Here is a 24,837-nt window from a genome sequence, read left to right as displayed (position 1 = left end):
CGCGCTTTTGTAAGCCAGTCATAGCTCATGTCACGTGATCTCGCCACCTGATGACAGCACAGGACACGTGATGTAGTCAACCAATAGCAAGATCATTCTTAAGTAGCGCAAACACACAAAAAGAAAAGTTAACGGTGGGAATTAATAGACATAGTGTTGCTACAAGAAAAACAAAGCTTTCACAAATAATATTTGACTCTAAGATTAATAAGCTGCAAGAGAAGCTAAGCTTCCACATATAATGCTGATTCTTTTGTGCGTGTTACACTTTGAGATACATCACACAAATGTGCCAGTAAAATTTTTAATAACGACGTAAATGTCTGATCTTCTGGGCTCTAAATTCTTCTAGAATGAGAGTCACACGCTCTGTGATCTAAGAAATTCATTGTACATTCTCACACATAGTTCATCTTGCATAAAAGGAAATTTACTTTGAAAGTAACACTTTTCAAACCATAATTCGCAATATTTTCCCGTGACCTGTTAGAAATTGGTTCATTTTAGCAGTTCCCAGAGAGTGCCAGATAACAGGCGTCACTGCGCTTGCGCAGCTACGACGACGCAGGAAGCCCGCATGTTCGTACATGTAAAACATTAAAAGATCTTGCATTATGTCATAAAAGAAACAAGACATCAAAAGATACTGCAAGAGCATCAGAATTTCGTGAACCATACTAAAATGTATAATTTGGCTTAAAGTGCAAAATCTTATGTCCATATTCAGATGTAAATTTTCTTGAGTACAAGTACTCTATTATCTCATGCTTGGTTCATTATTATGGCATAATGCCATATGAGCTGGAAGATGGAAAACATGCACTTGAAATGCAGCGAACAGTTGAAACTAGCCAACAGTGTGAAATTAAACACTTCGTTTCAAATAAATTGACTGCCTCAGCACAAAAATTAATAAAAGCCAAATCTCTTTAGCAAACAGACAAAAATAACTTCATTGTTCTGCAAGGTGATTAATGCTTGACTGTCAGAAAGGCGGAAATAAAACCTGAAACTAACAACATATTTTAGCCTTCCGTAATTATGCAAACGTATTTTAATTCATTTGGTAGCTCCCAGCCACAGAAATCCTTTTTGTGTACATTTAATGTGAGTGCAATAACCGAAGAGGAAACAGCAAAATCACTAAACGTAAACACAGGTCATGTGGAGACAAACGACCTCCTCACTACAACTCAAGACTGCTCTGTGCATCAGCCCCGGATCTACGATTTCCGAACCGGAGCAATTTAGATAGTGGCGCCAAGCCACACATCTGTAGTGGGAGAAGGTACTACTCACATGCGACTCAACTGCTCACGCGCAAGAGCCTGCCCGCAACTGCTCAATTTAATCTAATGTAAACAGCTGTCATGTCACGCTCATAGGAGGCAATTTGTTGTTAGGAAGCACTGCATATTTTTCCTAAAGCCTTTGACACTTTTTTTTTTTTTTTTTTTGTGGTTTTAGGGCGCACAACGTCAACGGTCATTAGCGCCCAGACTACTTTAGGAATGCACCGCGAGTCACAAGTTTAAAACAGCAACGAAACGGAAAACACGATGAAAGACATACTGACAGGCATAGGATTAAAAAAGAAAATAGCATATTCAAATGTCCTTTGAGAGGGTTGTCAAACTGATAAAATGAAGAACGCGAGCAGCTGCTCGTGGGTCATCCGCTAAAATGGCTTCTACAGTACATGGCAGGCCAAGATCGAGACACAGGGTGTTAAAATCCGGACACGACGTTAAAATGTGGCGGACCGTCAGCAATTGCCCACAGGGGCAGAACGGCGCCGGCGCAGCCGTCAGCAGATGGCGATGGCTGAACCGGCAGTGGCCAATTCGCAACCGGGCCAAAACTACCTCCTCCCGCCGAGAAGGGCGTGAGGAGGACGTCCAAGCCACGGGAAGAGCTTTCAAGGCCCGAAGCTTGTCGTCTGGAAGTGCAGCCCAATCGGCATGCCACAGCGATACAATGCGCCGACAAATTACCCTGCTACAATCTGACGAAGGGACACAACAAGAAGCTGTCCGAGGCTGGAGGACCGCAGCCTTGGCCGCGGCATCTGCAGCTTCGTTCCCAGGGATACCGACATGGCCAGGAACCCACATAAAGCTAACCGGAGAACCGACGTCCACCAGCTGCTGAAGAGAGCGTTGGATCCGGTGCACGAAAGGGTGAACCGGGTACGGATCACCGAGGCTCTGGATAGCGCTCAGGGAATCGGAGCAGATGACATATGCAGAATGTCGGTGGCGGCAGATGTAAAGGACAGCCTGGTAGAGGGCAAAGAGCTCAGCTGTGAAGACCGAACAATGGCCATGGAGCCGATATTGGAAACTTTGTGCCCCGACAATAAAAGGACACCCGACCCCGTCATTGGTCTTAGAGCCATCTGTATAAATGAAGGTCACATTAATGAACTTCGAACGAAGTTCGACAAAACGGGAGCGGTAGACTGAACCGGGGGTAACCTCCTTCGGGAGCGAGCAGAGGTCAAGGTGGACGCGAACCTGAGCCTGGAGCCAAGGTGGCGTGTGGCTCTCGCCCACTCGAAAGGTGGCAGGGAGTGAAAAATTAAGGTGTTGAAGGAGGCGACGAAAGCGAACTCCAGGGGGTAGCAGGGCGGAGACATACAACCCGTATTGACTGTCGAGAGAGTCATCAAAAAAGGAACGATAAGACGGGTGGTCGGGCATTGCCAGTAGCCGACAGGCATACCGACAAAGCAGTATATCGCGCCAGTAGGTGAGTGGCAACTCACCAGCGTCAGCATGAAGACTCTCGACGGGACTAGTATAAAACGCTCCGATCGCAAGTCGTAACCCCCGATGTTGTATGGAGTTGAGGCTGCGTAAGATGGATGGCCGTGCAGAGGAGTATACGAAGCTCCCATAATCCAGATTGGAGCAGACGATCGACCGATATAGGTGAAGTAGGAGGGTTCGATCCGCTCCCCACGACATACCACTGAGAACACTGAGGACATTGAGAGAATGGGTACAACGGGCAGCCAAATAAGACACATGTGGAGACCAACTAAGTTTCCTGTCAAATGTAAGACCTAAAAATTTTGTTGTCTCCACCAATGGGAGAGCAACGGGACCGAGTTGTAAGGACGGTGGGAGAAACTCTTTGTAGCGCCAGAAGTTAATACAGACCGTCTTCTCGGCAGAAAAACGGAAGCCATTGGCGACACTCCAGGAGTAAAGACGGTCAAGAGAACGCTGAAGACAGCGCTCCAGGAAACAAGTATGCTGCAATAGATGGTAAAATCGTCCACGAAAAGGGAGCCTGATACAACAGCTGGGAGGCAATCCATTATTGGATTGATCGCTATGGCGAAGAGAGCGACGCTCAAAACTGAGCCCTGTGGCACCCCATTCTCCTGGCGAAAGGTGTCTGACAGGACAGAACCCACACGTACCCTGAACTGTCGATCCATTAAAAAGGAACGAATAAAAAGAGGGAGGCGACCGCGGAGGCCCCATGTATGCATGGTGCGGAGAATGCCCGCCCTCCAACAGGTGTCGTAAGCCTTCTCCAAATCAAAGAACACAGCCGCGGTCGGGCGCTTCCGCAAGAAGTTATTCATAATGAAGGTCGACAAGGTAACCAGATGGTCAACAGCAGACCGGCGCCTACGAAATCCACATTGTACATTGGTAAGGAGGCGTCGAGACTCGAGCAGCCAAACTAATCAAGAGTTAACCATTCGCTCCATCACTTTACAGACACAGCTGGTAAGCGAGATGGGTCGATAACTGGAAGGCAAGTGCTTGTCCTTCCCCGGCTTAGGAATCGGGACAACAATAGACTCGCGCCAGCATGCGGGAACATGTCCCTCAATCCAGATGCGATTATAAGTACGAAGAAGAAAGCCTTTACCCGCAGGAGAAAGGTTCTTCAGCATCTGAATATGAATAGAATCAGGCCCTGGAGCGGAGGACCGTGATCGGCCAAGTGCGTTTTCGAGTTCCCGCATGGTGAATGGGGCATTATAACTTTCACGATTCGAGGAGCGGAAGTTAGGTGGCCTAGCCTCCTCTGCCTGTTTGCGGGGGAGGAAGGCAGGGTGGTAATGAGCGGAGCTCGAAACCTCTGCGAAAAAGCGGCCGAAGGCATTGGAGACAGCCTCAGGGGCCACAAGGACGTCATTCGCGACCGTCAAGCCAGAAACCGGTGAGTGGACCTTAGTGCCAGATAGCCGGCGCAGGCTACCCCAGACAACAGAAGAAGGAGTAAAACTGTTGAAGGTGCTTGTGAAAGCAGCCCAGCTGGCTTTCTTGCTTTCTTTAATAATACGACGACACTGTGCACGTAATCGTTTATAATTGATACAATTCGCCACTTTAGGGTGGCGTTTAAAGGTGCGTAAAGCACGTCGACGAGCACGTAAAGCGTCTCTACATGCTGCGGTCCACCAGGGGACCGGTACGCGACGTGGAGAAGAAGTAGGGTGACGGATGGAATATTCAGCAGCAGTGAGAATGACTTCCGTGAGGTGTGCGACCTGACTATCGCAGCTTGTGAATGTTTGATCCTGAAAGGTCGCCCTGGAAGAGAAGAGCCCCCACAGTCTGCTTTGGAGATGTTCCAACTAGATGAGCACGGAGAGGGGGTATGCTGCAGGAGACGGATAACACACGGGAAGTGGTCGCTCGAATATGTATCAGAGAGTGCATACCACTCGAACCGGCGTGCAAGTTGGGGAGTACATATAGAGAGATCTAAATGGGAATAGGTGTGAGATGTGTCCGAAAGAAAAGTAGGGGCGCCAGTATTGAGGCAGACAAGATTGAGCTGGTTGAAAAGGTCTGCTAACAGGGAGCCCCTCGGGCAGGATGCTGGAGAGCCCCAAAGGGGATGGTGGGCATTGAAGTCTCCAGTTAACAAAAATGGTGCAGGTAGCTGAGCAATAAGTTGCATCATGTCTGCCCTGGTAACGGCAGACGACGATGGAGTGTAAATGGTACAAATGGAAAATGTAAAAGTGGGGAGACTAATGCGGATGGCAACTGCCTGCAGGCCGGTGTGCAACGTGATGGGATCGTAGTAAATATCATCCCGGACCAGCAACATAACCCCTCCATGTGCTGGGATACCTACCACAGGGGGTAGGTCAAAACGCACAGAGGTGTAGTGTGCCAAGGCAATTTGATCGCATGGGCGTAGCTTCGTTTCCTGGAGGGCTACGACGAGCGGACGGTGCAAGCGGAGCAGCAACTTCAAGTCCTCTCGGTTGGAGCGAATGCTGCGAATATTCCAGTGAATAAGTGCCATCGTAAGGAAAAAAAAAAAAAGGAAGATGAAAGAAGGGGTCACCTCGAAGGCCGCTGAGGGCCTGGCTTCGAGCGAGCACTGCCGCCGCTATCAGTAGGCAGACAGTCAGCGTCCATTGGGTCTATAGGTTCATCGGCCATCTTGGGAAGATGGCCGGGAGGGGGAGCTTCCTCCGCCGGTGAACGGCCAGATGTTCGGCTACCAGCGGTGCGGCCAGGCGAAACGGATGACGGCCTGGGGCGGCAACCGCTGGGTGGCGCAGGAGAAGAAATGCGCCGTGGCGGAGAAGGAGAACTGTGCTTCCTATTAGCCTTCTTGGAAGGTCGTTTGGTGGAAGTACCGGTCGAAGGCTGGGAGGTCGAGGTACGTAGGAAGTCTGCACGGGACGGTTCCTTCTTGAACGCCCGTGCATCTGACTTCTGGGTCTTCGTCTTAGCAGAAGCTGATGAAGGGGCTGGTGTCTGTGGGGTGATGGGAGGAAGAGGAGACGTCAACCGCGCGATCTTAGCACTGGCCGAACGGACGACCGTGGTGCTGAAGGTCAGATCGCATGTCTGGGTTGCCACCTCCCTGGTAGTCCGAGGAGAGGCGAGGACAGTACTGTATTTCCCCACTGGGAGCAGCGTGGGCTTCCTACTAGCCAATAGCTTGCGAGCAGCCGAGGTGGACACTTTCTCTTTGACCCAAATTTCTTGGATACAGCGTTCTTCCTTATAGACAGGACAGTCGCGGGAGGATGCGGCATGGTCACCCTGACAGTTCACACAACGAGGAGACGGAGGTGGACAGTCACCCTCATGGGCATCCCTGCCACAAGTGACACATTTAGCCGCATTGGAAGAAGACTGGCGAGTGTGACTGAAACGCTGACACTGGTAGCAGCGCGTAGGTGTCGGGACATAGGGGCGAACAGAAATAACCTCGTAGCCCGATTTGATGCGCGATGGCAGCTGAACACTATCGAAGGTCAAGAAAAGTGTCCGGTTCGGTACAAGGTCATTGTTGACCTTTTTCATGACCCTATGGACAGCCGTCACGCCCTGCTCAGCGAGGAAAGATTGAATCTCCTCGTCAGTCTAGCCGTCGAGGGATCTAGTATAGACCACACCACGAGACGAATTCAAAGTTCGGTGAGCCTCCACCCGGACAGGAAATGTGTACAGGAGTGTGGCCCGAAGCAGTTTTTGTGCCTGAAAGGCGCTCTCAGTTTCGAGTAATAAGGTACCGTTACGCAACCTGGTACAAGATTTGACAGATCCGGCTATGGCATCGACGCCCTTCTGGATAACGAAAGGGTTGACAGAGGAAAAATCCTTTCCGTCCTCAGATCGAGAAACGACAAGGAACTGTGGGGCAGGCGGTAGTACTTTTGTCACTGGTAGCTGGTCACGTTTCCGTTTTTGGGCAGAAGTCGAGAGAGATGGAGTGAAATCCATTGCGGAGGAATCCCCCATGATTGCCAGCTTCTCCGATGGCGCGCTCCTTCCTTGTGGGGACCCTCTCAGAGGGCACACCCGCCTTAGGTGAATGTTTACACCTCAGGTCACACCTCCCGAGAAACAGACGGAGGGACCAATCGGCATGGTCAGAAGGTATCAGCTCAGGCAATCACCCCTCCCCGGGCCTGGCCTTTACCAGGGCGTACGCGCGTGCCTTACGTGTCTACCCAGGGCGGGGAATTACGCGTTACCCCGTCACCGGCTACGCGTGCGAACGCGTGGGTCGGCCTTCAGGTGCGCACAGGGAGGAAGGAAGAAGAGGAAAAAGGAGAGAGAGGGAGAGAGAGAGGGAGAGGGAGAGGGAGAGGGAGAGAGGGGGAGAGAGAGAGAGAGAGAGAGAGAGAGAGAGAGAGAGAGAGAGAGAGAGAGAGAGAGAGAGAGGACAGTGTCTCAAACGCCGAGGCGGAGACCAGAGAAGGCAAGGAGAAGAAGGCAATGAGAAGGCAAGGAGAAGAAGGCAATGAGAAGGCAAGGAGAAGAAGGCAATGAGAAGGCAAGGAGAAGAAGGCAATGAGAAGGCAAGGAGATTATGCAGGGGAAAGAGTAAGGAAGACAGTGAGGTGGAGAAGAGCAAAGAAAGGAACCAACCAAAGGAAGGAAGAAACGAGAAGTGAAAAAGCAAAATGACCGCAAATAGAGGTCGTGGAACCGTCCGTCTCCGGACGCAGGCGCTAACTACCCTCTTGAGGGGGAGGGACTCCTTTTAGTCGCCTCTTACGACAGGCAGGAATACCTCGGGCCTATTCTTACCCCGGACCCGCAGGGGGGTGACACAATTTGGTTGGCAGACACTTGTATGAGCACAGTGTTTTGTTGTTGTATATGGCACATTTCCTTTGCAACTTAAGTCTTATTTTCATTTTTGTTTCTCTCGTTCATGTTTCGTTGCTGCAGTATTATTCTGCAAAAGCGGGATACAGTAAAATCCTTCGTTAGAGTATTGGCTCTTACCAGTCAAAATCACAAAAATTTAACTGGTAACTAAAGCAATGAAAAATTCCCAGAATTCTTAACAATTTCCGGGTTTTTCCCAGGTCGTATACACCTTGACTGATAACTGATGAGCACATTCATACCAGAAACAACCAGGAGAATAATGGAACATGCTTGCAACTGGTTTACAGGCAACAGAACAAAAATTCTATGTTTACACTTACAAAAATACACATAATGCAGCTCCAACCAAATCCAAATGACTCACAGATACAAGGAGGAGATATCAATGACGGACACTGGATAAGGATCCATATGTGAAGTTCTTAGGCGTTCAAATAGATAAATTAAGAAGGCCCCAGAATGAGAACAAGTTAACCAAAAAGCTCAGATCTCTTTGCCTTGCAATTATAAATGTTCCTCCAGAGTTGCAAAAATGCTTCCTTGCGTGCTTTCACTCAGTACTAACCTATAGGATAATCTTATAGAGCAGGGCAGCATGCAATAGGGACGTAATGTGATGTTGACAACTGAACATTGCATAAATCTCTTCACGCACCTTGGATATCTTGCACCAACTGTTGGTATTTATGTTAAATAACAATATAAATATTTTATTTATTTCCAGAGGGCCATTCCAGAAGATAATTCCAAAAACAAATCAAAAATCCAAAAGAAGACATCAGTATTGTCTTTAGGTGAGTGACACTGAATGGATCATCTTGACAAGTTTACCAATTTGTTGACCCCATTTCAATTAGAAATCCAAGCAGACACCAAGGAATTGTACATAGTACATTTCATTTAGTGAATGACCTGTAGTATCTACTTCTATCAGTAACAGGTCATTTCTGATTGCTTTCAATCATATAAAATGAGTCTTCAAAGGATAAGACATGGATCTGTAGTGGTAAACCAGTTGTACACCTCATCAGCTATCATGTGATCTGTGCCTTGTTAGTTTGAGAATGGGAATTTTGACTGATATGCCTGTGCCATCAGCAGACATTATACTATGTAAAACAACTTCATGGGAAAATTAATAAGATTGCTGAAGTATCTGACTGACAAATTATATGAACAGCCACTGTATTAAGAACATAAATGGAGAAGCAGCCAGAATAAAAGCAACTAGAATAGCTGTAAAATGAGCCCATAAATGGTGCCCTGCAGAGAACCATTAGAATGACGGAGAATCAAGAAATTAGTCGATATGCCAGATGGTGATCAATCAGTAAGTATGGAATGAATCAACTATGATAGCAGCTGGAATTAAGTTACATATAAATGTTCACTTTGTTAATAATTAACTACTGTTCTCGAAACAAGCAACAACAATAGTAAGGGTAATGTGCTGTAATGTAGAAAACTGGAAGTTTGTTGGTGGTGATCATGATCTGTTATTCAACTTATGTAATGTGGTGAAGGAACATTTTAGTGATATTAAAACTGAATTGAATCTGAAGACTATGGAATTCTGTAACAAACTGAAGAAAGTGGACAATATTAGAAAACACAAAGATGAACCGAAAATAAAAGGGATGGAAAATAATCAGAAATAAGAGTATCTGGATGGTGTGACACTGCATGGGAACCTGTATAAAAGAGCACTTCTTAACAGTGATCTCCCTGAAGTATCGATCAGCTATAAGGGCTGCAGATCCAACCTTGAAATGTCCTTCAGCTCACAGTATAATATATTCTTTACTGGTGGGGGTTTCTGAAAGGCTCCAAGTGCCTCCCCTTCCAACAATTTGGATTAACTATGATGCTACATGAAAGCACCAGTTAGTTTCCTGAACTGACATGGTTGCGCATGGATGGCTCAAATCTGTCAGCTGGATGCTTAACAAGCTGAAAAGAATATTGATATATGTGATCAGTAAATGAAGAATCTGACCCTAAACACAGCTGTGAAAAGTGCTTTAATATTGTATATGCATGCATATAAATCATATGGTTCTTTTGTAAATAAAGGCTTTGCTGGCACGTATTGAAGTAAAAATGTTACCCCAATTCTGTATCTTTATTTATGGCACAGTTATAGCCTAGTGAAAAGTGATGATTTTAAACACCCTGAGGAATTTCTTGTACAAGTACAATTCGTTTTAGTCAAATATGCTAACATTGATTTGTCTTTATGTCTTGCAATTTCCATGAAATTACATTTGCTTTCAACACTAACCTCTACCCAGGCCAAAGATGGTGTGTGTTATGGTCGTTCATTCTTTGATTTACACATTGCTTTCCATAAATGATGTGGATGCATGTGGAATGAGCCAGACTGAAAATTTAAAGGCAGAAGCTCCCACAGCAATTTACTTCTGTGAAGTATACCAGTAACCATCTTTGTGAGACTAGTGCCCATCTACTCACACTGCAAATAGATTATTTTGTACAGTGTATGTATATTAACTACTATGGAAAGTATCACTGTTGCTCGTACTACATTACTCAGCTACTTATTTACCTAGTATTTCCACATACATCGATACTCCGCCTAATGGTGTGTGGTGGCGGGTACCTGTACTGCCACTGGTCACTTCCTGTCCCATTCCACTCACAAATAGAATGAGGGAAGAAGATCATATATGTGACTCCATAAGAGCCATGAGCTCTCGTATTTTATCTTCGTGGTCCTTACACGCAATGTATGTTGGAGACAACAGAATCGTTCAGCAGTCAGCTTCAAATGGCAGTTCTTTTAAGTTTTTCAAATAGCATTCCTCCATCTGAGGTCATGAAGCATTTCCATAACACTTGTGTGTTGTTTAAACTTACCAGTAACAAATCAAGCAGCCTGCCTCCGAATTTCTTCTCCAGCAAAGGATTAATACACTTTTACACAGAAATTATGTCTGTTGTCTACTTATTGCTGAAGTCTAAACCCATTCAACACAAAAACTGAAGTTAAGTGGAAGTTGCATCCCCGAGAGAAATTATTCTGATGAGCGCAAGAGAGTCGCTAATAAGGTAGTACTGAAGTGTTGTTTTAGACACATGATATCTACTGAAAACTAAATATTCCCATTTATCCACTCTACAACCAATCAAAGCAGCAAAACCACGCCCTCATATTCTACACACAGAATATGAAGGGACCCAACTCACTGAACGTAAGAATAAAAAATATACTTATGCTTAATTACATATTCATTCTGTATGCATTCATCCAAATAAATCTGCAGAACACTGTGCTCTCTCTCACCTCACCCCACACCTTACTGTTTGCAATATCATTCCTTTGTACAACACCTTATTCTGCAATTAGCTGTGTTTTACTGGAACTGGCTGAAGGTTGTAACTATCAAATTTATCTGAACATACAACTGTCTGATACTCCATATGTTCTCCGATTAGTCACTGCATAGTCTGTCTGTGTTCTTTCCCAGAACACCTGCTCCCAACTCACATTTCTGCCATCCACTTTTCTGCATGATGCTTGACAGTTTCAAAAGATGATTCCCCCCATCTCAATGATCACATCTCCGAATCTCACTTTTCCATATCTTCACTATAGCTGAACAAATTTCTTTGCATGATAAAAATCAAGCATCTGCAGTCTAATGCCTTGCCTTAATTATACCATGTAACAGGTGGATGGCACAGCCATAACCAGCACTTAAAAAAAAAAAAAAAAAAAAAAAAAAGAAGAGAGAAAAGAAATATCTTTGAGACTTTCTTACATCTATAAAACCATGTGCCACTACAAACCAACCTCCACATTAGAATTTTGAAGCACTGCCATATAAGCCCATCATGAAATTTAGCTGTTGGAACCTTAATGCAAGACATGGGCTTTCAGTTAGCAGCACATCTGTATCAGCCTACAAGAGCACCAAAACTTCGGAGAAATTCAAACAACTGAGAATCACTCTTCAACAGCACGCAAGTGATAAAAATCACTGCAACTTCTTGATGTCAACATCTAATCTCATGAATCTCTCACTAGGTGATGAGTCCTTTCTACTATTATCTTCCTCACTAATGGTATCTTCACATATGATAGCAATTAGAATCAAGAAAATAATAAAACACAGGAAATAATAATATGCAATGAATGCACATAAAAATTAAGCCTGACAAACAAATTTCCAATGCAGAAACAACACATCTGATGTAGGAACTAGTTCGGACAGGTTTTCAGAAAAAATCCAGTGGTCACTGTAAATCAGGTACCTAGGTGTACAGTAACGAAGACTTGCTCTAGCTTCTCATACAATTACTTAATAAAATTCCCAATTCTACAATTACTACAGAATCTTGCTCACCATGTGCCAATATCAAAATGATCAGCTCTATTTTTATGCATCATTAAGCCCTAGCATTTTATGCTCCTGAGACCACAAAGACTGCATGTCACTCCAACTGACTTCACAACTGCATGTGCTACTCAGGATCACTGTCATGGTCCAGATTCTACTTGTAGATCCACTCAGGTGCCTAGCACTATTCAGTCTAAGTTATGTATTTTCAATGTAACAACTGGAGTACATGTCATTGATTTCAGTGCCAACCACATGACACGGTTTCCCAGGCCACACAATCAGCAACACACTGTTCTGCACACTTGCATTGGGAGCAGCACTCCATGCAGCAGACACTATCTCTGCATCACTGACCCTGGTGCCACAGAGCCTTCTTGTACGACCCGTGACCTCTCTGGATGAATACGAAGGCCAGTATGGTCTTTTCTATTTTCACAATAAGTGGTCACCAACTACAATCCAGCCACTTTGACAACTACAGCTATGCCCTAGGACACCCTACGGTTCATTGTTTTGGCCATGCTCCTAGTTTGCACATCACTGACTACTATGCATAGCGTTCTCATTTCTGTAAAACCTTTTTTGTAGAACAACACTTCTACTGTTTTACTTACTGATCTGTCTACTTGTAATGCCAATACACCCCTTTCATTTGTTTAAAATGCCATATGAGTCTCTTTGGCATTAAGTCTGTCTGAAAGCTGTGAATCAGCTACACTCTTTTACATACTGTCTGAGCTGTGTGCTTCTATAATCACCATGCATTTCAGTGTCTGAAGAAGCCAACATTTCAGTGTCTGAAGAATCTTTTACAGCCATAGGAAGCTTGTTAAAGAGAACTGAGATCAAGAGTGAATGTCTACCCAACCTTCTGCAGTTGTGTTTAATGTTCCCCAATCTTCATCTAATTTTATTCATGTGACATGTTTTCAATGTGAGCACCTTTTTCCCTCAGCAAGGTTATAAAGCATATTATGACAAATAATCATTCTTCATTAGAACTGCCATATCTCTAATGGTGAGGTCATACATGGCTTCATCTATGAACAGTAATTCACCAAAAGTCATACACAGAGTTTCTCTCTGACTGACAAATTTATAACAAATACAACAGGTACCACAGAAGCTGCCCACAATATATATAGGTTGTGGCCAAGGTATCAGGGGTGATCTATAACACATGAATTTTAACTTTTTTTCAAAATGCTTGTTTTGGGACAAACTCATGAATAGCTATGATTCACTCAGAAGGTAAGAATGCCCAACATTCTTTTGAATTGTATTAGTCCCAAGTTACTGAAAGGAGGAATATTTCTCAAATGACCTATGGTTAAAGTTCACACTTTGTCTAAATGTGAAGTGTATCTATCACGCACTGCCATTATACAGTACGTTTGATATCAACAGTGGCTATGGAAAACAGGATTATACCAGCCCCTGCCACCAGTTCATTCCATCTCTATTTAAAAGTCAGCATGTAACAGGTAATATGGAAGTCAAGTGGATGAGTAGAAGAATACTCTACAATTACAAACAGTAACAAGTTCCACAAAACTGACAATCTGTGAAAATTACACTGCAATACATCCTTTACTCAACACAATTAACAGATCACTTTTTGCCTCACTCTGCATGCAATAATTCAGGGATGTGAATACTTACAATATTCTCAGTTACATTCACTTCAACATTTACTTCAGGCTCCTCCTTGACAATATCAGTGGACCAAGATAGTTCCAATAGATCTTCAACACACTGAAAAAAGAAAACAATCTCTGAATTATAACTGCTTGCTAACTTCTGTACATGTCACACAGCTCTCAATATTTCTTTCTTATGAATATTGTCTAACTTTGCACATATTCTTATCACTTGGTAAAAGTGTGTCATAACGCATTCAAATCAGTTCTTATGTGTCTCGTTATGCTAACAGCCACTGAGAAGTATTTATATTGGGAAGCTTTCACTTTCTATTCCTGTCATATAAGCTACACTGATTTCAGTGGCACTAGAGTCTACTCTATAGTGTGGTCATACTCCCATTTACAAAGACGTTATATGTGTGTCAACATTTCAAAATTAAACTCAAATAATATAGAGATGCCAATAATCTTCTAGCTGTAAACCCATAAATAAGATGACTTTTTGGTCATTAATCTAATGAATATGGCAGTCCACACATTATATCAAAATTAACCAAATTTAATGCTATTTACAAAGCTTCTTGCTCTGTCACCATGTACTTTCAGTGCCTGCTCTTTAGGGAACAATGCAAATTTGTCATGTGTACTGGAGGAAAATCACAAGGAATTACATACAGCCAATGCAAGATTTGATGTAAGTACTACAGTGAACAGTGACTAGGAAGTCTAAAATATATACCCACAAGTATCTATAGTTCCAAATATTCTGTTATAGCACTATGAAACAGAGGCCATTACTTCCAATAGGAAGCCTTCCTTGCTCCGTTCATACCAAATATGTATTTAAAGCATTCATTACATACAATAACAATAAAAAATTGAAGAAGGGTAATGGTTACTAAAAATATGATTGTTACAAGGGCAGATAAAATATTATTGGTAATAACAAAGACATAGCAAATGTAACTAGAGTCAACTGAAAGTCCACAAAAATTCTTGAAAATAGTTGGTATCACAGGTTACAATTGTTCACCATCCATGGTAATTTAGCTTGAATGCCCCATATTTGTATCATGACATACTTGCTACACTTCATGCACAATACAGTGTTTGTGCTAACAGCTGCATTACACTCAGAGCCATCCACATGTTGTTTCAGTTCTGTATCTTGCTTTACCCAAACACTAGGTCCTTCAGCCTTCACTGGGTGTTCAAGACAGTGAAAAAAAGCAAACAAGTGAAGTGATCATGGCTTCTGTGCCTTATTCCTACATGGCTACTTCTTAGAGAGAAGTTGGGGAGCAGGAACAGAGAGAGAGAGAGAGAGAGAGAGAGAGAGAGAGAGAGAGAGAGAGATAGAGAGAAGTACCTTCAAACTGATCTTGTGCAGGTAGAAGCTGACAAGGCCGTAACACTAATAATCACACGTATTCATCAATTAGAACCAGGCAGCAAGAAAATGTGGATGCCACAATTCAAATATTTGAAACCAAAGCTTTGTTTATTCTTGAATGCAGGCACAACAGAAGGAGACTGCCCACCAAATATAAACCAAAATTAGTTCTTATGTATCAAGCAGCAATCAGCATACACAGTATCCATACATATTATGGAAGTGGATGTGTTTCACATCTCCTCCTAAACCACTGGACTGGCTTCAACCAAGCGAGGTACACACATACTTACCATCTAGACGAAATTATGAAGAAGGTAAGAACCAACAATCTCGTATGTAGGTGAGTGACAATGTGAAGAGAGCAGGGGGAGGAACAGCAAACAGAAAGAGGTGGCAGGAAATCATGGACAGAGATAGGGCAGAGCAGATGGACAGAGATGGTTGGCTTGTTGAATGATTAACGGGACCAAAATACTAGGACATCTGTCCCTTCTTCCATGAACAAACAGGCCTACGTGATTGTAGATGGGAGAGAGCCAACCGCATACAACCCAGAGGAAGAAAACCCCAAGGCTACAAAAGGTCAACAACGCTGATGAGATACAGAAAGAAGAAAGGGAGACAGAGGAAAAAAGACAGGCAACATGACCCATTTAGGGAGCAGCTGGAAGCCTCAGAGATCAGAATGCAATGACTGGTCAAACATCCCCCAATCCCTACCACTTACCAGATGTACTCGACTCAGAAGCTGCCTAGGAAAAGCTAGCAACACAAACAGGGCAAGAGAAGCACAGGGACAAAAGATGAATTACTGCAACACATCATGCGAGAGGGGGAAGAAGCAGAAAAGAGCAGGTAGGGTGATAATCGAGCTGGACCACCAAGCCCCAACTGTCACAGCCTTGACTGTTCAGAGATGGCAACAGTTTTCTGCCAACCCTTCAATGGACCAATCAGGTTAAGTGACTCACTCAAAGAGAATGGCAAAAGCCCTCTTCATGAATAAAACATAAAACTACGTCAGTCACTGAGGCATCATCTCCTAACACCACAGGTAGCGAGTTTAGGATTCCACCAAAGGGTGGCTATGTTGGGACAGTACAGCAAAATGTGGACTGCTGTTGAATGAAAACCACAACAGTGGGGTAGAGGAGAAGACCATGAGTCAGCCAGGTATGGCTGGAATGGAGCTAGCAAACGACACTAGAATCCTTTTCAGAGGCCTACATGGAGGACCACCATAGATTAATAATCTCCTTTATCACTGATAGTTAGCTGAAGTCAGAGTGATCCATTGCATATTCCACATTCCTAAAACTTGATGGTGTAACACCAATCAGAGGTCTGTTTCCAGAATAGTGATTGCTCGAGCTGGTTTACCATATCCAGTTTGGCCAAGCTACCATCAAGTTTATTCTCTGTGATCCCAACCTGATATGGGGTCAAGACAATGATCACTGAACTACACTGGCAAAAATCCGGAATTCCCATCGACTGAGAAGTGAAGACCAGTCCCAAAAAGCGGTATGTCCCTGCCACACGGAGTAGTTGGTCAAGATAAAGGTCTGGTTGTGAATGAACCGTACGACATCAACAGAAGTCCATGACATGAGTCTTGGCAGCTGAAAACTGAAAGACATGGGTGAGCGCCCATTACTGTGCCTTTCATAAGGTGCCTTGTAGCCTGCATTAAGTGACACCCACACTAGAGAAGTGATAGTATGGGCGAAAGTTGTCAGCATACAGGGAGAATGATACTGAGGACCTCACAGCTGCTGGTGATCATTGGCAGCTATTAGAAAGTCAGTGGCACTCAGTACAGAGTCCTGCGGGATCACGTTCTCTTGTATATGGTGGTGGGGGTGAGGGGTGTTGGGAGAAGAACTAACTTGAACCCAGAATATACAGTGCGACAGGAAATTCTGGATAAAAATTGGGAATTATCCCGAGACCCCACTCATGTGAGGTAGCAAGGCTATTGTGTAAAATCAACCTGGGATGTAACCAGAAGACCTCAAGACTTAACGAGCCACATAGCCACAAGTTTATTGTGCATTCAAACAACTTACAGAGAACATTGGTGAAACTTACTGAGCAGTAACTGCCAATCTGTAGATAGTGCTTACCCAGTTTCAGCACTGGGACAATGATACTTTCTCATCATTGCAATGAGAACTGGCCCTCTGTCCAGATGCAGCTAAAGATGGCAAGGATATGATGCTGACAATCCACTGATAGGTGCTAGATCATTTGGTTGTGGATGGGACCTGGCCCTGGGGCTGTATCAGGGCAGAGGGCTAGGACACTGATGAATTTCCACTCATTGAAAGGAGCTTTATATGGCTCCAGGTGGCATGAAAAAATCCCTTTTGCTCCACCCACACTGCCTGAGAACATGAAAGACGGGTTGATAATCTTTAGATGCTGTGACTCGAGCATAATGCAGAGCAAAACATTCGGCAATGGCATCCGGGTCAGTGGAGACAATGCCATTAAAATTAATAGCAGTTCCACCTACTAGGGACTGGTGCGAATGGGGACACTTGGTCTTATGCCAAACTTGTGAAGGAGAGGTATGGGGTCCGATGGTTGAGACATACTGATTCCAACACTCCTCATTTTATCAGGTGACACACTCAGGCATGAAGCCATTTAAAGTCAATGAGATGCTTCATCAATGGGTGCCACTTACAGTGCTGTAGAGTCTGCCTGCTACCTCTAATAGCCCCTGCAATTTCTGATGACCACCGGGGTACTCTCTTCTGCCAAAGCAGGCTTGAAGAACAGGGGAATACTGTATCAGTTGCCTAAGGAATGGCTGTAATTATATTCTGGACTGCCTCGTTGAGGTCTCCATGCGGTGGGGAGTCAGGGCATACAACAGAGGCAAAAGCACTCCAGTCAGCAAAGTTGAGAGCCCATCTGGGCAGTCATCCAGGGTAGTGATGCTGACAGAGGGACAGGAAGATTGCAAAGTGGTCGCTAATACACAAGTCATCATGGATTCCCCAGTGGATGGATGGGAGAAGACAAGGGCTGCAAATGGAAAGGTCTGTGGCGGATAAAGCCCTGTGTGCAATGCTGAAGTGTGTGGAGTACCAGTATTTAACTGACACAGGCCAAGTTGCACCAGTAAGTTTCTGAGGTCTTTACCATGGCCAGTGATGGTGGTTCCACCCCACAAAGGGTTATAGGCGTTGAGATCACCCAAGATTAAGAAAGATAGGGGGAGCTGAGAAACCAATCCCAACAGTAAGTCATGAGACATTTCAGCATCAGGAGGGAGGTGAACTCTGCATACGGTACTACCCTGAAATGCCCTTACTCTAACAGCCACAGGCTACAAAGGTGTATCAAGATGCAAAAGTTCACTATATATAGTGTCCAGAACATATCTGCAAACTCCATTCTGGGTTCCATTGTGTGGTTTGAATCAGAGCTTCAAGGGCCACCAAAATCTCTGCCTCCACCATAGAAGCTGAACAGGCAGGATCTGCTGGGGTGGAGGCCACTGGAAGGTCCTGCTTCTTGGCGGATGTCTTGTCTCTCCTCTCCTTAGAGGATTTTGATGATGGAGAGAGCTTCTCTGAAACAGTTTCAGATAAATATGATGACTGAAGATCTGCTACCAGCACCCTGTGGCTCCTTCAGTCACTGGCTGGTGTCCAGCTGTAGACCAGCAAAACCCTGGGAAGAAAGTGTCCCAAAGGTCCCATTCCTTGCAAGAGAAGCTGGACATTCGTTATTCACCTCAGGCTGGGGGTGGGGCTGATGTCCCTAGTGGGAAGATATCGATTCCAAAGGAGGTGTGGGGAAAGGAGCAAGCCCTCAAACCATCGGGAGAGGGCGGGGGGGCAGGCACAGTTTAGCACCCTGAAGGCTCACTGTAAAAGAGGTAGCAGGCAAGAGTACCATTGGCAAAGGGGAGATGTCTTTGTAGCTGTTGCATACGACATTGTTGTACATGCTGGGTCTAACTGCTTGCACTTCTTTTTGGCCTCTTGGTCAGTAAGTTTGTCCTGAGTCTTGTATTTCTACATTTTCTTTGCTCTCTGGGAAACAGTGTGAACTGATGAGAAGGGAGTGTGGCGCTTTCCACAGTTGACACAGCTTGGGGGAGGGGCACAAGGGGCATTTTCATGCAGTTTTTTGGAGCCCTGTCACTCCAAGTTGGCGTGTTGCTCATCAACAGATTGTACGAGCAGGTCTTGGTGGAAATTTATGCCCTGACCCGTATTAAAACTGTTAAAGGGAGTGACAGTCATTGGTATGTCATCCAGCTTGTTACAAGCAAGCAGTGTTTGTGGCTGGACAGAGGATACTGTTGTGATTAAAATTAATCCACTCTGTTTTGGAGAGGGCCGCAACTTTGCGAAATTTGTCATCTATAGTTTCTACAAATAATTAGGGCTTTGTGGCCAAGAAGGAATCCCCATCACTCCTTGTGCAAATTAAATACTGGGAGTAGTATTTTTCAGCTTGCCACTTAGCGCTATATTCCTTCCACAGCACAGCCAATGAAGGGAAGTTTTCAGGATCACATCTGCCTGCATTGAAAGAGGCCTTCCCTTTCGTAGAGACTACTGGGGCCACCAGCATGAGATACCATCATCTGCTTGATTTGTAGCTTATCTGCCATGGTACCACCCACTACAAATTAGTGCTCTTCCCATGGGTGCCACCCAGCCTCATCAATGGCAACTTGACTAGTAATCCACTCCTTTGAGTCTGCATTCCCCTCTCTTGATGGACTCCTACTCCTTGGCATACAGTGGACTTTTCAGCTCATGCACCAACAGAGCAAACCCTGTGCAGTCAGGGGGCTACCACCATGCAGGTACTTGATGATCCACCACAACAGGATGGCTACCGTTATGGGTTTTGCATATCTTACCTTATTAATGACAAGGGTGCAAAGGTGGAGCATTTAGTTCCCTGCATGATCTGCACTTAAGGATAACTTTGAAAATTGGTGGCAGTTCAAACCTAACAATGGGGAGCACATATTTATTAAAAAGTTGCTGATAATGCCAGAAGTGGAAAAACTAATTGCAGTCATAATTTACATCCAAGCAGGGACTGCACCATGAAAACCATCCAATGCAGAGGCAGGGGTGAAAGGAGCCATGGAAGACTAAACTTGCAGCACAGATAGGAAGTAATGCTATGAAGGGTGGAACTCTGTGGTAGTCAAGCGTGTACTCACAAAAGCTGCCGGGGGGGGGGGGGGGGGCATGGACAGAGAGTGGGGTTGAAGAGATGAAGAAAATTGGGGGGGGGGGGAGTGGAGGAAGGATGTTAGAACTGCAGAAAATGCACACCCATGTGAAGCCAAGTAGTCAACTAGTTTTCCTTAAATGAAAGGTCCTTCATTTTGCAAAAAAACTGCATATCATCATTGTACAAAATATAAAACACTTAAGATGTCATGACAACTTCCTGCTTCTCTCCAGTATCACTGACAGTAGTGGTGTGGTAAATTATGGAGGTTATGTAAGTTACAAATTTAATTATTGCACATTTGAATTTAATTCTGAATTTGTCCCAAATTCATACAAATAAAAACAAATGCAGTGGTTTTCCTTTCACCACTTGCAATCATTCAGATGTCATAGAAAACAACACATGCATATGCCGTCTGAACATCCACAACCCAAAATGAAAGAAATTGTCCACTATACTGAACAGGCACAAGAAATGGCCTTTGACATAAAAACCAGTGACCAACTGCTGTATGTGCAGCAGAGTACAAATTCACAGCTGGTTTATTCTCCACCCCTTTTCCTAGTCAAATGGTCTAATGGAACAGCCACACACTTTACAATTTTAGCTCTCAGTGAATGTCTAGGTATGCTATCGAAGTTAAGAGCAATTTCCCTCTTGTTACATCCATATTTGTTCTTCCACGATTTTTCTGAAATCTCTTACCTCATGGGCGGACTTTCTCTGCATCCACCGTATCTATTATCAGAAATTTATCCTTACAAAAGCAGTGACACAACAACTTTATTATTCAGGCCACTCAACTGTAAGATTCTCATGGCATTTGCTCTAAAAAGAAAACTATTGAGTCATATAACATGTGCAGAACAAGTACAGCACTTCTGCAGTAGCAGTGTCAGCAGTGTCAGCAGGTGCATAAATATTTCTGTGCAAAGAATTTTCTTTTAGAGTGCGTTTCTGTGTGGAACCAAACATTGCGTAGCTGCCACTGCCTTGTGACTGACACGCATCTGCTGAAAACCTAGCTCAGTGTGGAACAGCACCTGTGTGACAAGTGGCCAAAAGTGCATTTACAAAGTCTTTAGTTTACCTATTAAATTTTGTCAACTTTTATGAATCCCTTTGGTTCCTAGTTAGTTCTACCTGGTTATGAGGCATGTCAAGCTGTGGATGAGCTATCACCTAATTTGGAGTCGAGTTTAAGGCTTATATCAGACCCTTTATTGATTTTGTGATCTCCACTACATAATCTGTGACCTATGTTACTCAGTGGAAAATGGTAGGGTGCCTACGTAAAGGCCATGAATGTGTTTCCGAAATGTAATATCACATTTACAAAACTGTAATAAATAATATTCATGCAGTCTGTTGCACAGTTGTCTCTTGTATGTTTTGAATGCCCAGCAACTGCTTATCTCAACCTAGAAAGGGTGAAGTTGCTGCCTTTGACACACCAGCAAAGCACTGTAAGGAATGCACAATTACCTACTGAAACATAAGCATATTTTATACACACACGAAGAAGATGCCAGGAATCTGTAGCCAATCACCTTATGCTCACAGTGTGTGGTGGTGTTTTCAGACGCAGTGATGCACCTGAGCACTGAGTGAGAGTTGGTTGTAATGGCATAGTGAGAGGAGGAATATCACACTGAGTGTGTGTCCACATTGTTGTGGGTTGACCCCAGCAAGCAAAATTATACCATATTGTGACAAGTGTTTTTACCAGGTAAGTATGGAATATCCATATTGCATATGCATGTTCACCACATAAAAATAGTGTGTTCTCTTACACATGTCCAAAATAACAGAAAACACATACGTATTTGACCTGCGGTGAGATTAGATATGAATAAAAATGTATTTTGAAATGGTAGTGACTCTCCATTTATGTTTAACAAAAATATGTAACTTTGCTTCTTGTTAACATCTGTGACCTTGTTTAATCAAACATCACTATTCCTTGACAGTAGCACTACTGAGCAGCCTAATTCTGATTGAAACATTACCCACAGTAATCAAAACCAATTATCATGTATGTATTAGGTTACAGTTATTTAAAACAAAGATTAAGCTGGTACAGTATTCAACTGATAACAATGCTATAATTTAATCAGGGTTGTTTCAGCAGCAAGTTACATACATAGTGCTCCAATTTTATGATTACATTCTAGCATGTCTTTGTATTCAAAAGATGCGATTTTAGTAACTGTAAAGTGTATTCATGCAGTCTAACAGCTGTTGATTCTTTTGAATAGCCAGCTACACAGTGCAATAATGCATCAACCTCCACTGCTGAAACATCAGGAGGATATCAAGTTCAATATATTGCTTTCCCTGTGTGTTTTTGTAGAGTACCCAATGTGACTGAACTGCCCTCACCAAACGGTGAGGGGTGGGAGTCAAATATAAGCATTGTTTGTGTCAGAGAGTGAATGTGGAGGGTGGCATTACCGATTCATCCTGTGAGTGGACTAGCAGGTGCTCCATCAGAATCCAAACAGCCACAAGGGGAGAGGGGTTTGCTAGTTAATGAGGAGCTCCAATGGTAAATGCATTATGGAGCTCCTTATGGAAATGGCATCCAGAGATGGAAACATATCCAATGTGTACCGAATATGTCTGGTGGGGAGGGAGCCTCATCTAAGATGTGGATGATGTCCTGCCTGTAGCTAACAAGCTTGCAGGGTGCAGCTGTCTGGAAGTTGTGGCTCAAGTTGGCACCAATGTTGCCTGTCATTTAGGTTCATATGGACAGGTAGCGCAAGTGATGAAGAGCCATTGCCCCACATGTGGAGTGCACACAATCTGTAGCAGCAGTCAGAGAATTGATTGGGGTCCTGTGGTTTGGAGTTAGTGAAGAATATCAGCTAAAGGCTTCATCATTTCTGTGAATGTCTGGGCTGTAGACTGTTGGACCTGCATTATGGGGCAGAGAATTGTAATAATACTTGATAGGTCTGGGGTGCGCTACACAAAGCAAGCAGTTTTTTCTCTTTTTTTCTAGCTAGGCAGTAGTTTGAGGTTCTCTGATGAATGTACGCTAGTCAGTGCAGAGAGAGAGAGAGAGAGAGAGAGAGAGAGAGAGAGAGAGAACCCAGACTGCATACGAAGCAGAGGCCATTTGACTGTAAAAATATTAACTGTAAATTCTTGGAATATTTGCAGTTCCTGAACTTAATACCCTCTTGGAAAGTTGTCATAATAAAATTATTTTTGGAACTGAAAGCTGGCTGAAACCTGAAGTAGGAACCCTTGACATATTTACCAAGATGCGGATGTACATTGAAATGACAGCTCTGAGGTGGGAGTGTCAGAAAAGTACAGAGAAGTAGAAGAAGAAGAAGAAAAAGAACAAATATGGATGAAATTTGTGCAATAAAAGAAAGCACCTGCTATTGGTGGTAACCCCTCAAACACTAGTGAAGGTAAGATTCTCAGATTTAATATTTTTTTTTGTTGCAAACATATAACTATACTTAAAATACGTTTTGTGACAAGTAACTAGTCAATTGTGGAAATATTTATTTTGACTCCCTATGTTTCTATAGGCTTTTCTGAAATGTAGGAATGTGGAACCTAGCCTGTTGCCATTCTTCAATGGTTTGCAGGATATAATGTGACAGTATGCCAAGGGGAGTATTGCACAAATGAGGCTATCAAAATCCATGCTGACACACACTTTTCTGTTCCAAAGAGATTTGTTATATTTCAACTCAGAATATATTCAGGAACACTGGAGCAAATAAATGTTAAGGATATTGGTCTGTACTTTTGCCGGTACGTTGTTTTACCATTCTTATATGCAGATGCCCCCTGCACTTTTTCCCAGCTGCCTTGGTCTCTGCACTAAGTGAGCAATTTGGAATAAATGCAAGTTAAGTAAGGGGCCAATGCAGTGGAGTACTCTCTGGAGAACTGATTTGTGATTCCGTTTGGACATGGCAACTATTTTGTTTTCAACTCATCCAGTTGCTTCTCTACACCAGGGGGACTATTACTGTGTCTCCAATGCAAGAGTCTATGCAACAGTCAAACAACAATATGTTCGTATGATCCTCCTGCACAAACTTTAAAACCCCAGCTTTCCTTCTGCTTTCCTCCAATGCCACACCAGACTGGTCAATGACTGACTGGATAGAAGCCTTCAACCTCCTCAGTGATTTTTTGTAGAACCATAAATGTTTGATGTGCTAAGTAAAATCTGTTGCTCAAGTATGATAGTGGTAGTTGTATGTTTCTCGCAACGATCTTTTTACAGACACATGAACTTCCAACGACTCTTGTCTGCAATCAGTGCGTGTATTTTTTGAACTGATGTTACAACAGTGCTACCTCAGTGTTTTCCGAATTTTGTTATTAAACCACAGAGGGACTTTTTTGTCTGTAATCCTGTTAATCACCATGTACTAACTCAGTGTGTGATTTACAGCCCATTTAATGTTTGTCCATATTCCTCTATGTACATGTCAGAGCTAAATGACATCCGCTCGTCATCTAAATGGGATGCTAAGGCCTGCTTACCTGCTCTTTCGAGCAAATCTATTCTCCTAGCCTTCTTGAAAGATTCATTAACTTCATTTACCATT

General features: G+C 43.7%; 1 protein-coding gene across 6 annotated transcripts in view; it reads right to left on the bottom strand.

Annotated features, from left to right (window-relative positions):
• LOC126213426 (zinc finger protein 431-like) overlaps positions 1-24,837 on the bottom strand; it is a 177,401-nt gene that overhangs the window by 108,164 nt on the left and 44,400 nt on the right. For all 6 annotated transcript variants that reach the window (XM_049941170.1, XM_049941168.1, XM_049941172.1 and 3 more), the window contains one exon: positions 13,649-13,741. In XM_049941170.1, the coding sequence (XP_049797127.1) occupies positions 13,649-13,741 (93 nt within the window). The remainder of the gene's footprint in view (positions 1-13,648; positions 13,742-24,837) is intronic.

Source organism: Schistocerca nitens, chromosome 11 (assembly GCF_023898315.1).
Source record: "Schistocerca nitens isolate TAMUIC-IGC-003100 chromosome 11, iqSchNite1.1, whole genome shotgun sequence".
Taxonomy (NCBI): domain Eukaryota; kingdom Metazoa; phylum Arthropoda; class Insecta; order Orthoptera; family Acrididae; genus Schistocerca; species Schistocerca nitens.
The sequence above is the reverse complement of the archived record's forward strand: the minus strand, read 5'-3'. Positions and strand labels throughout refer to the sequence as shown.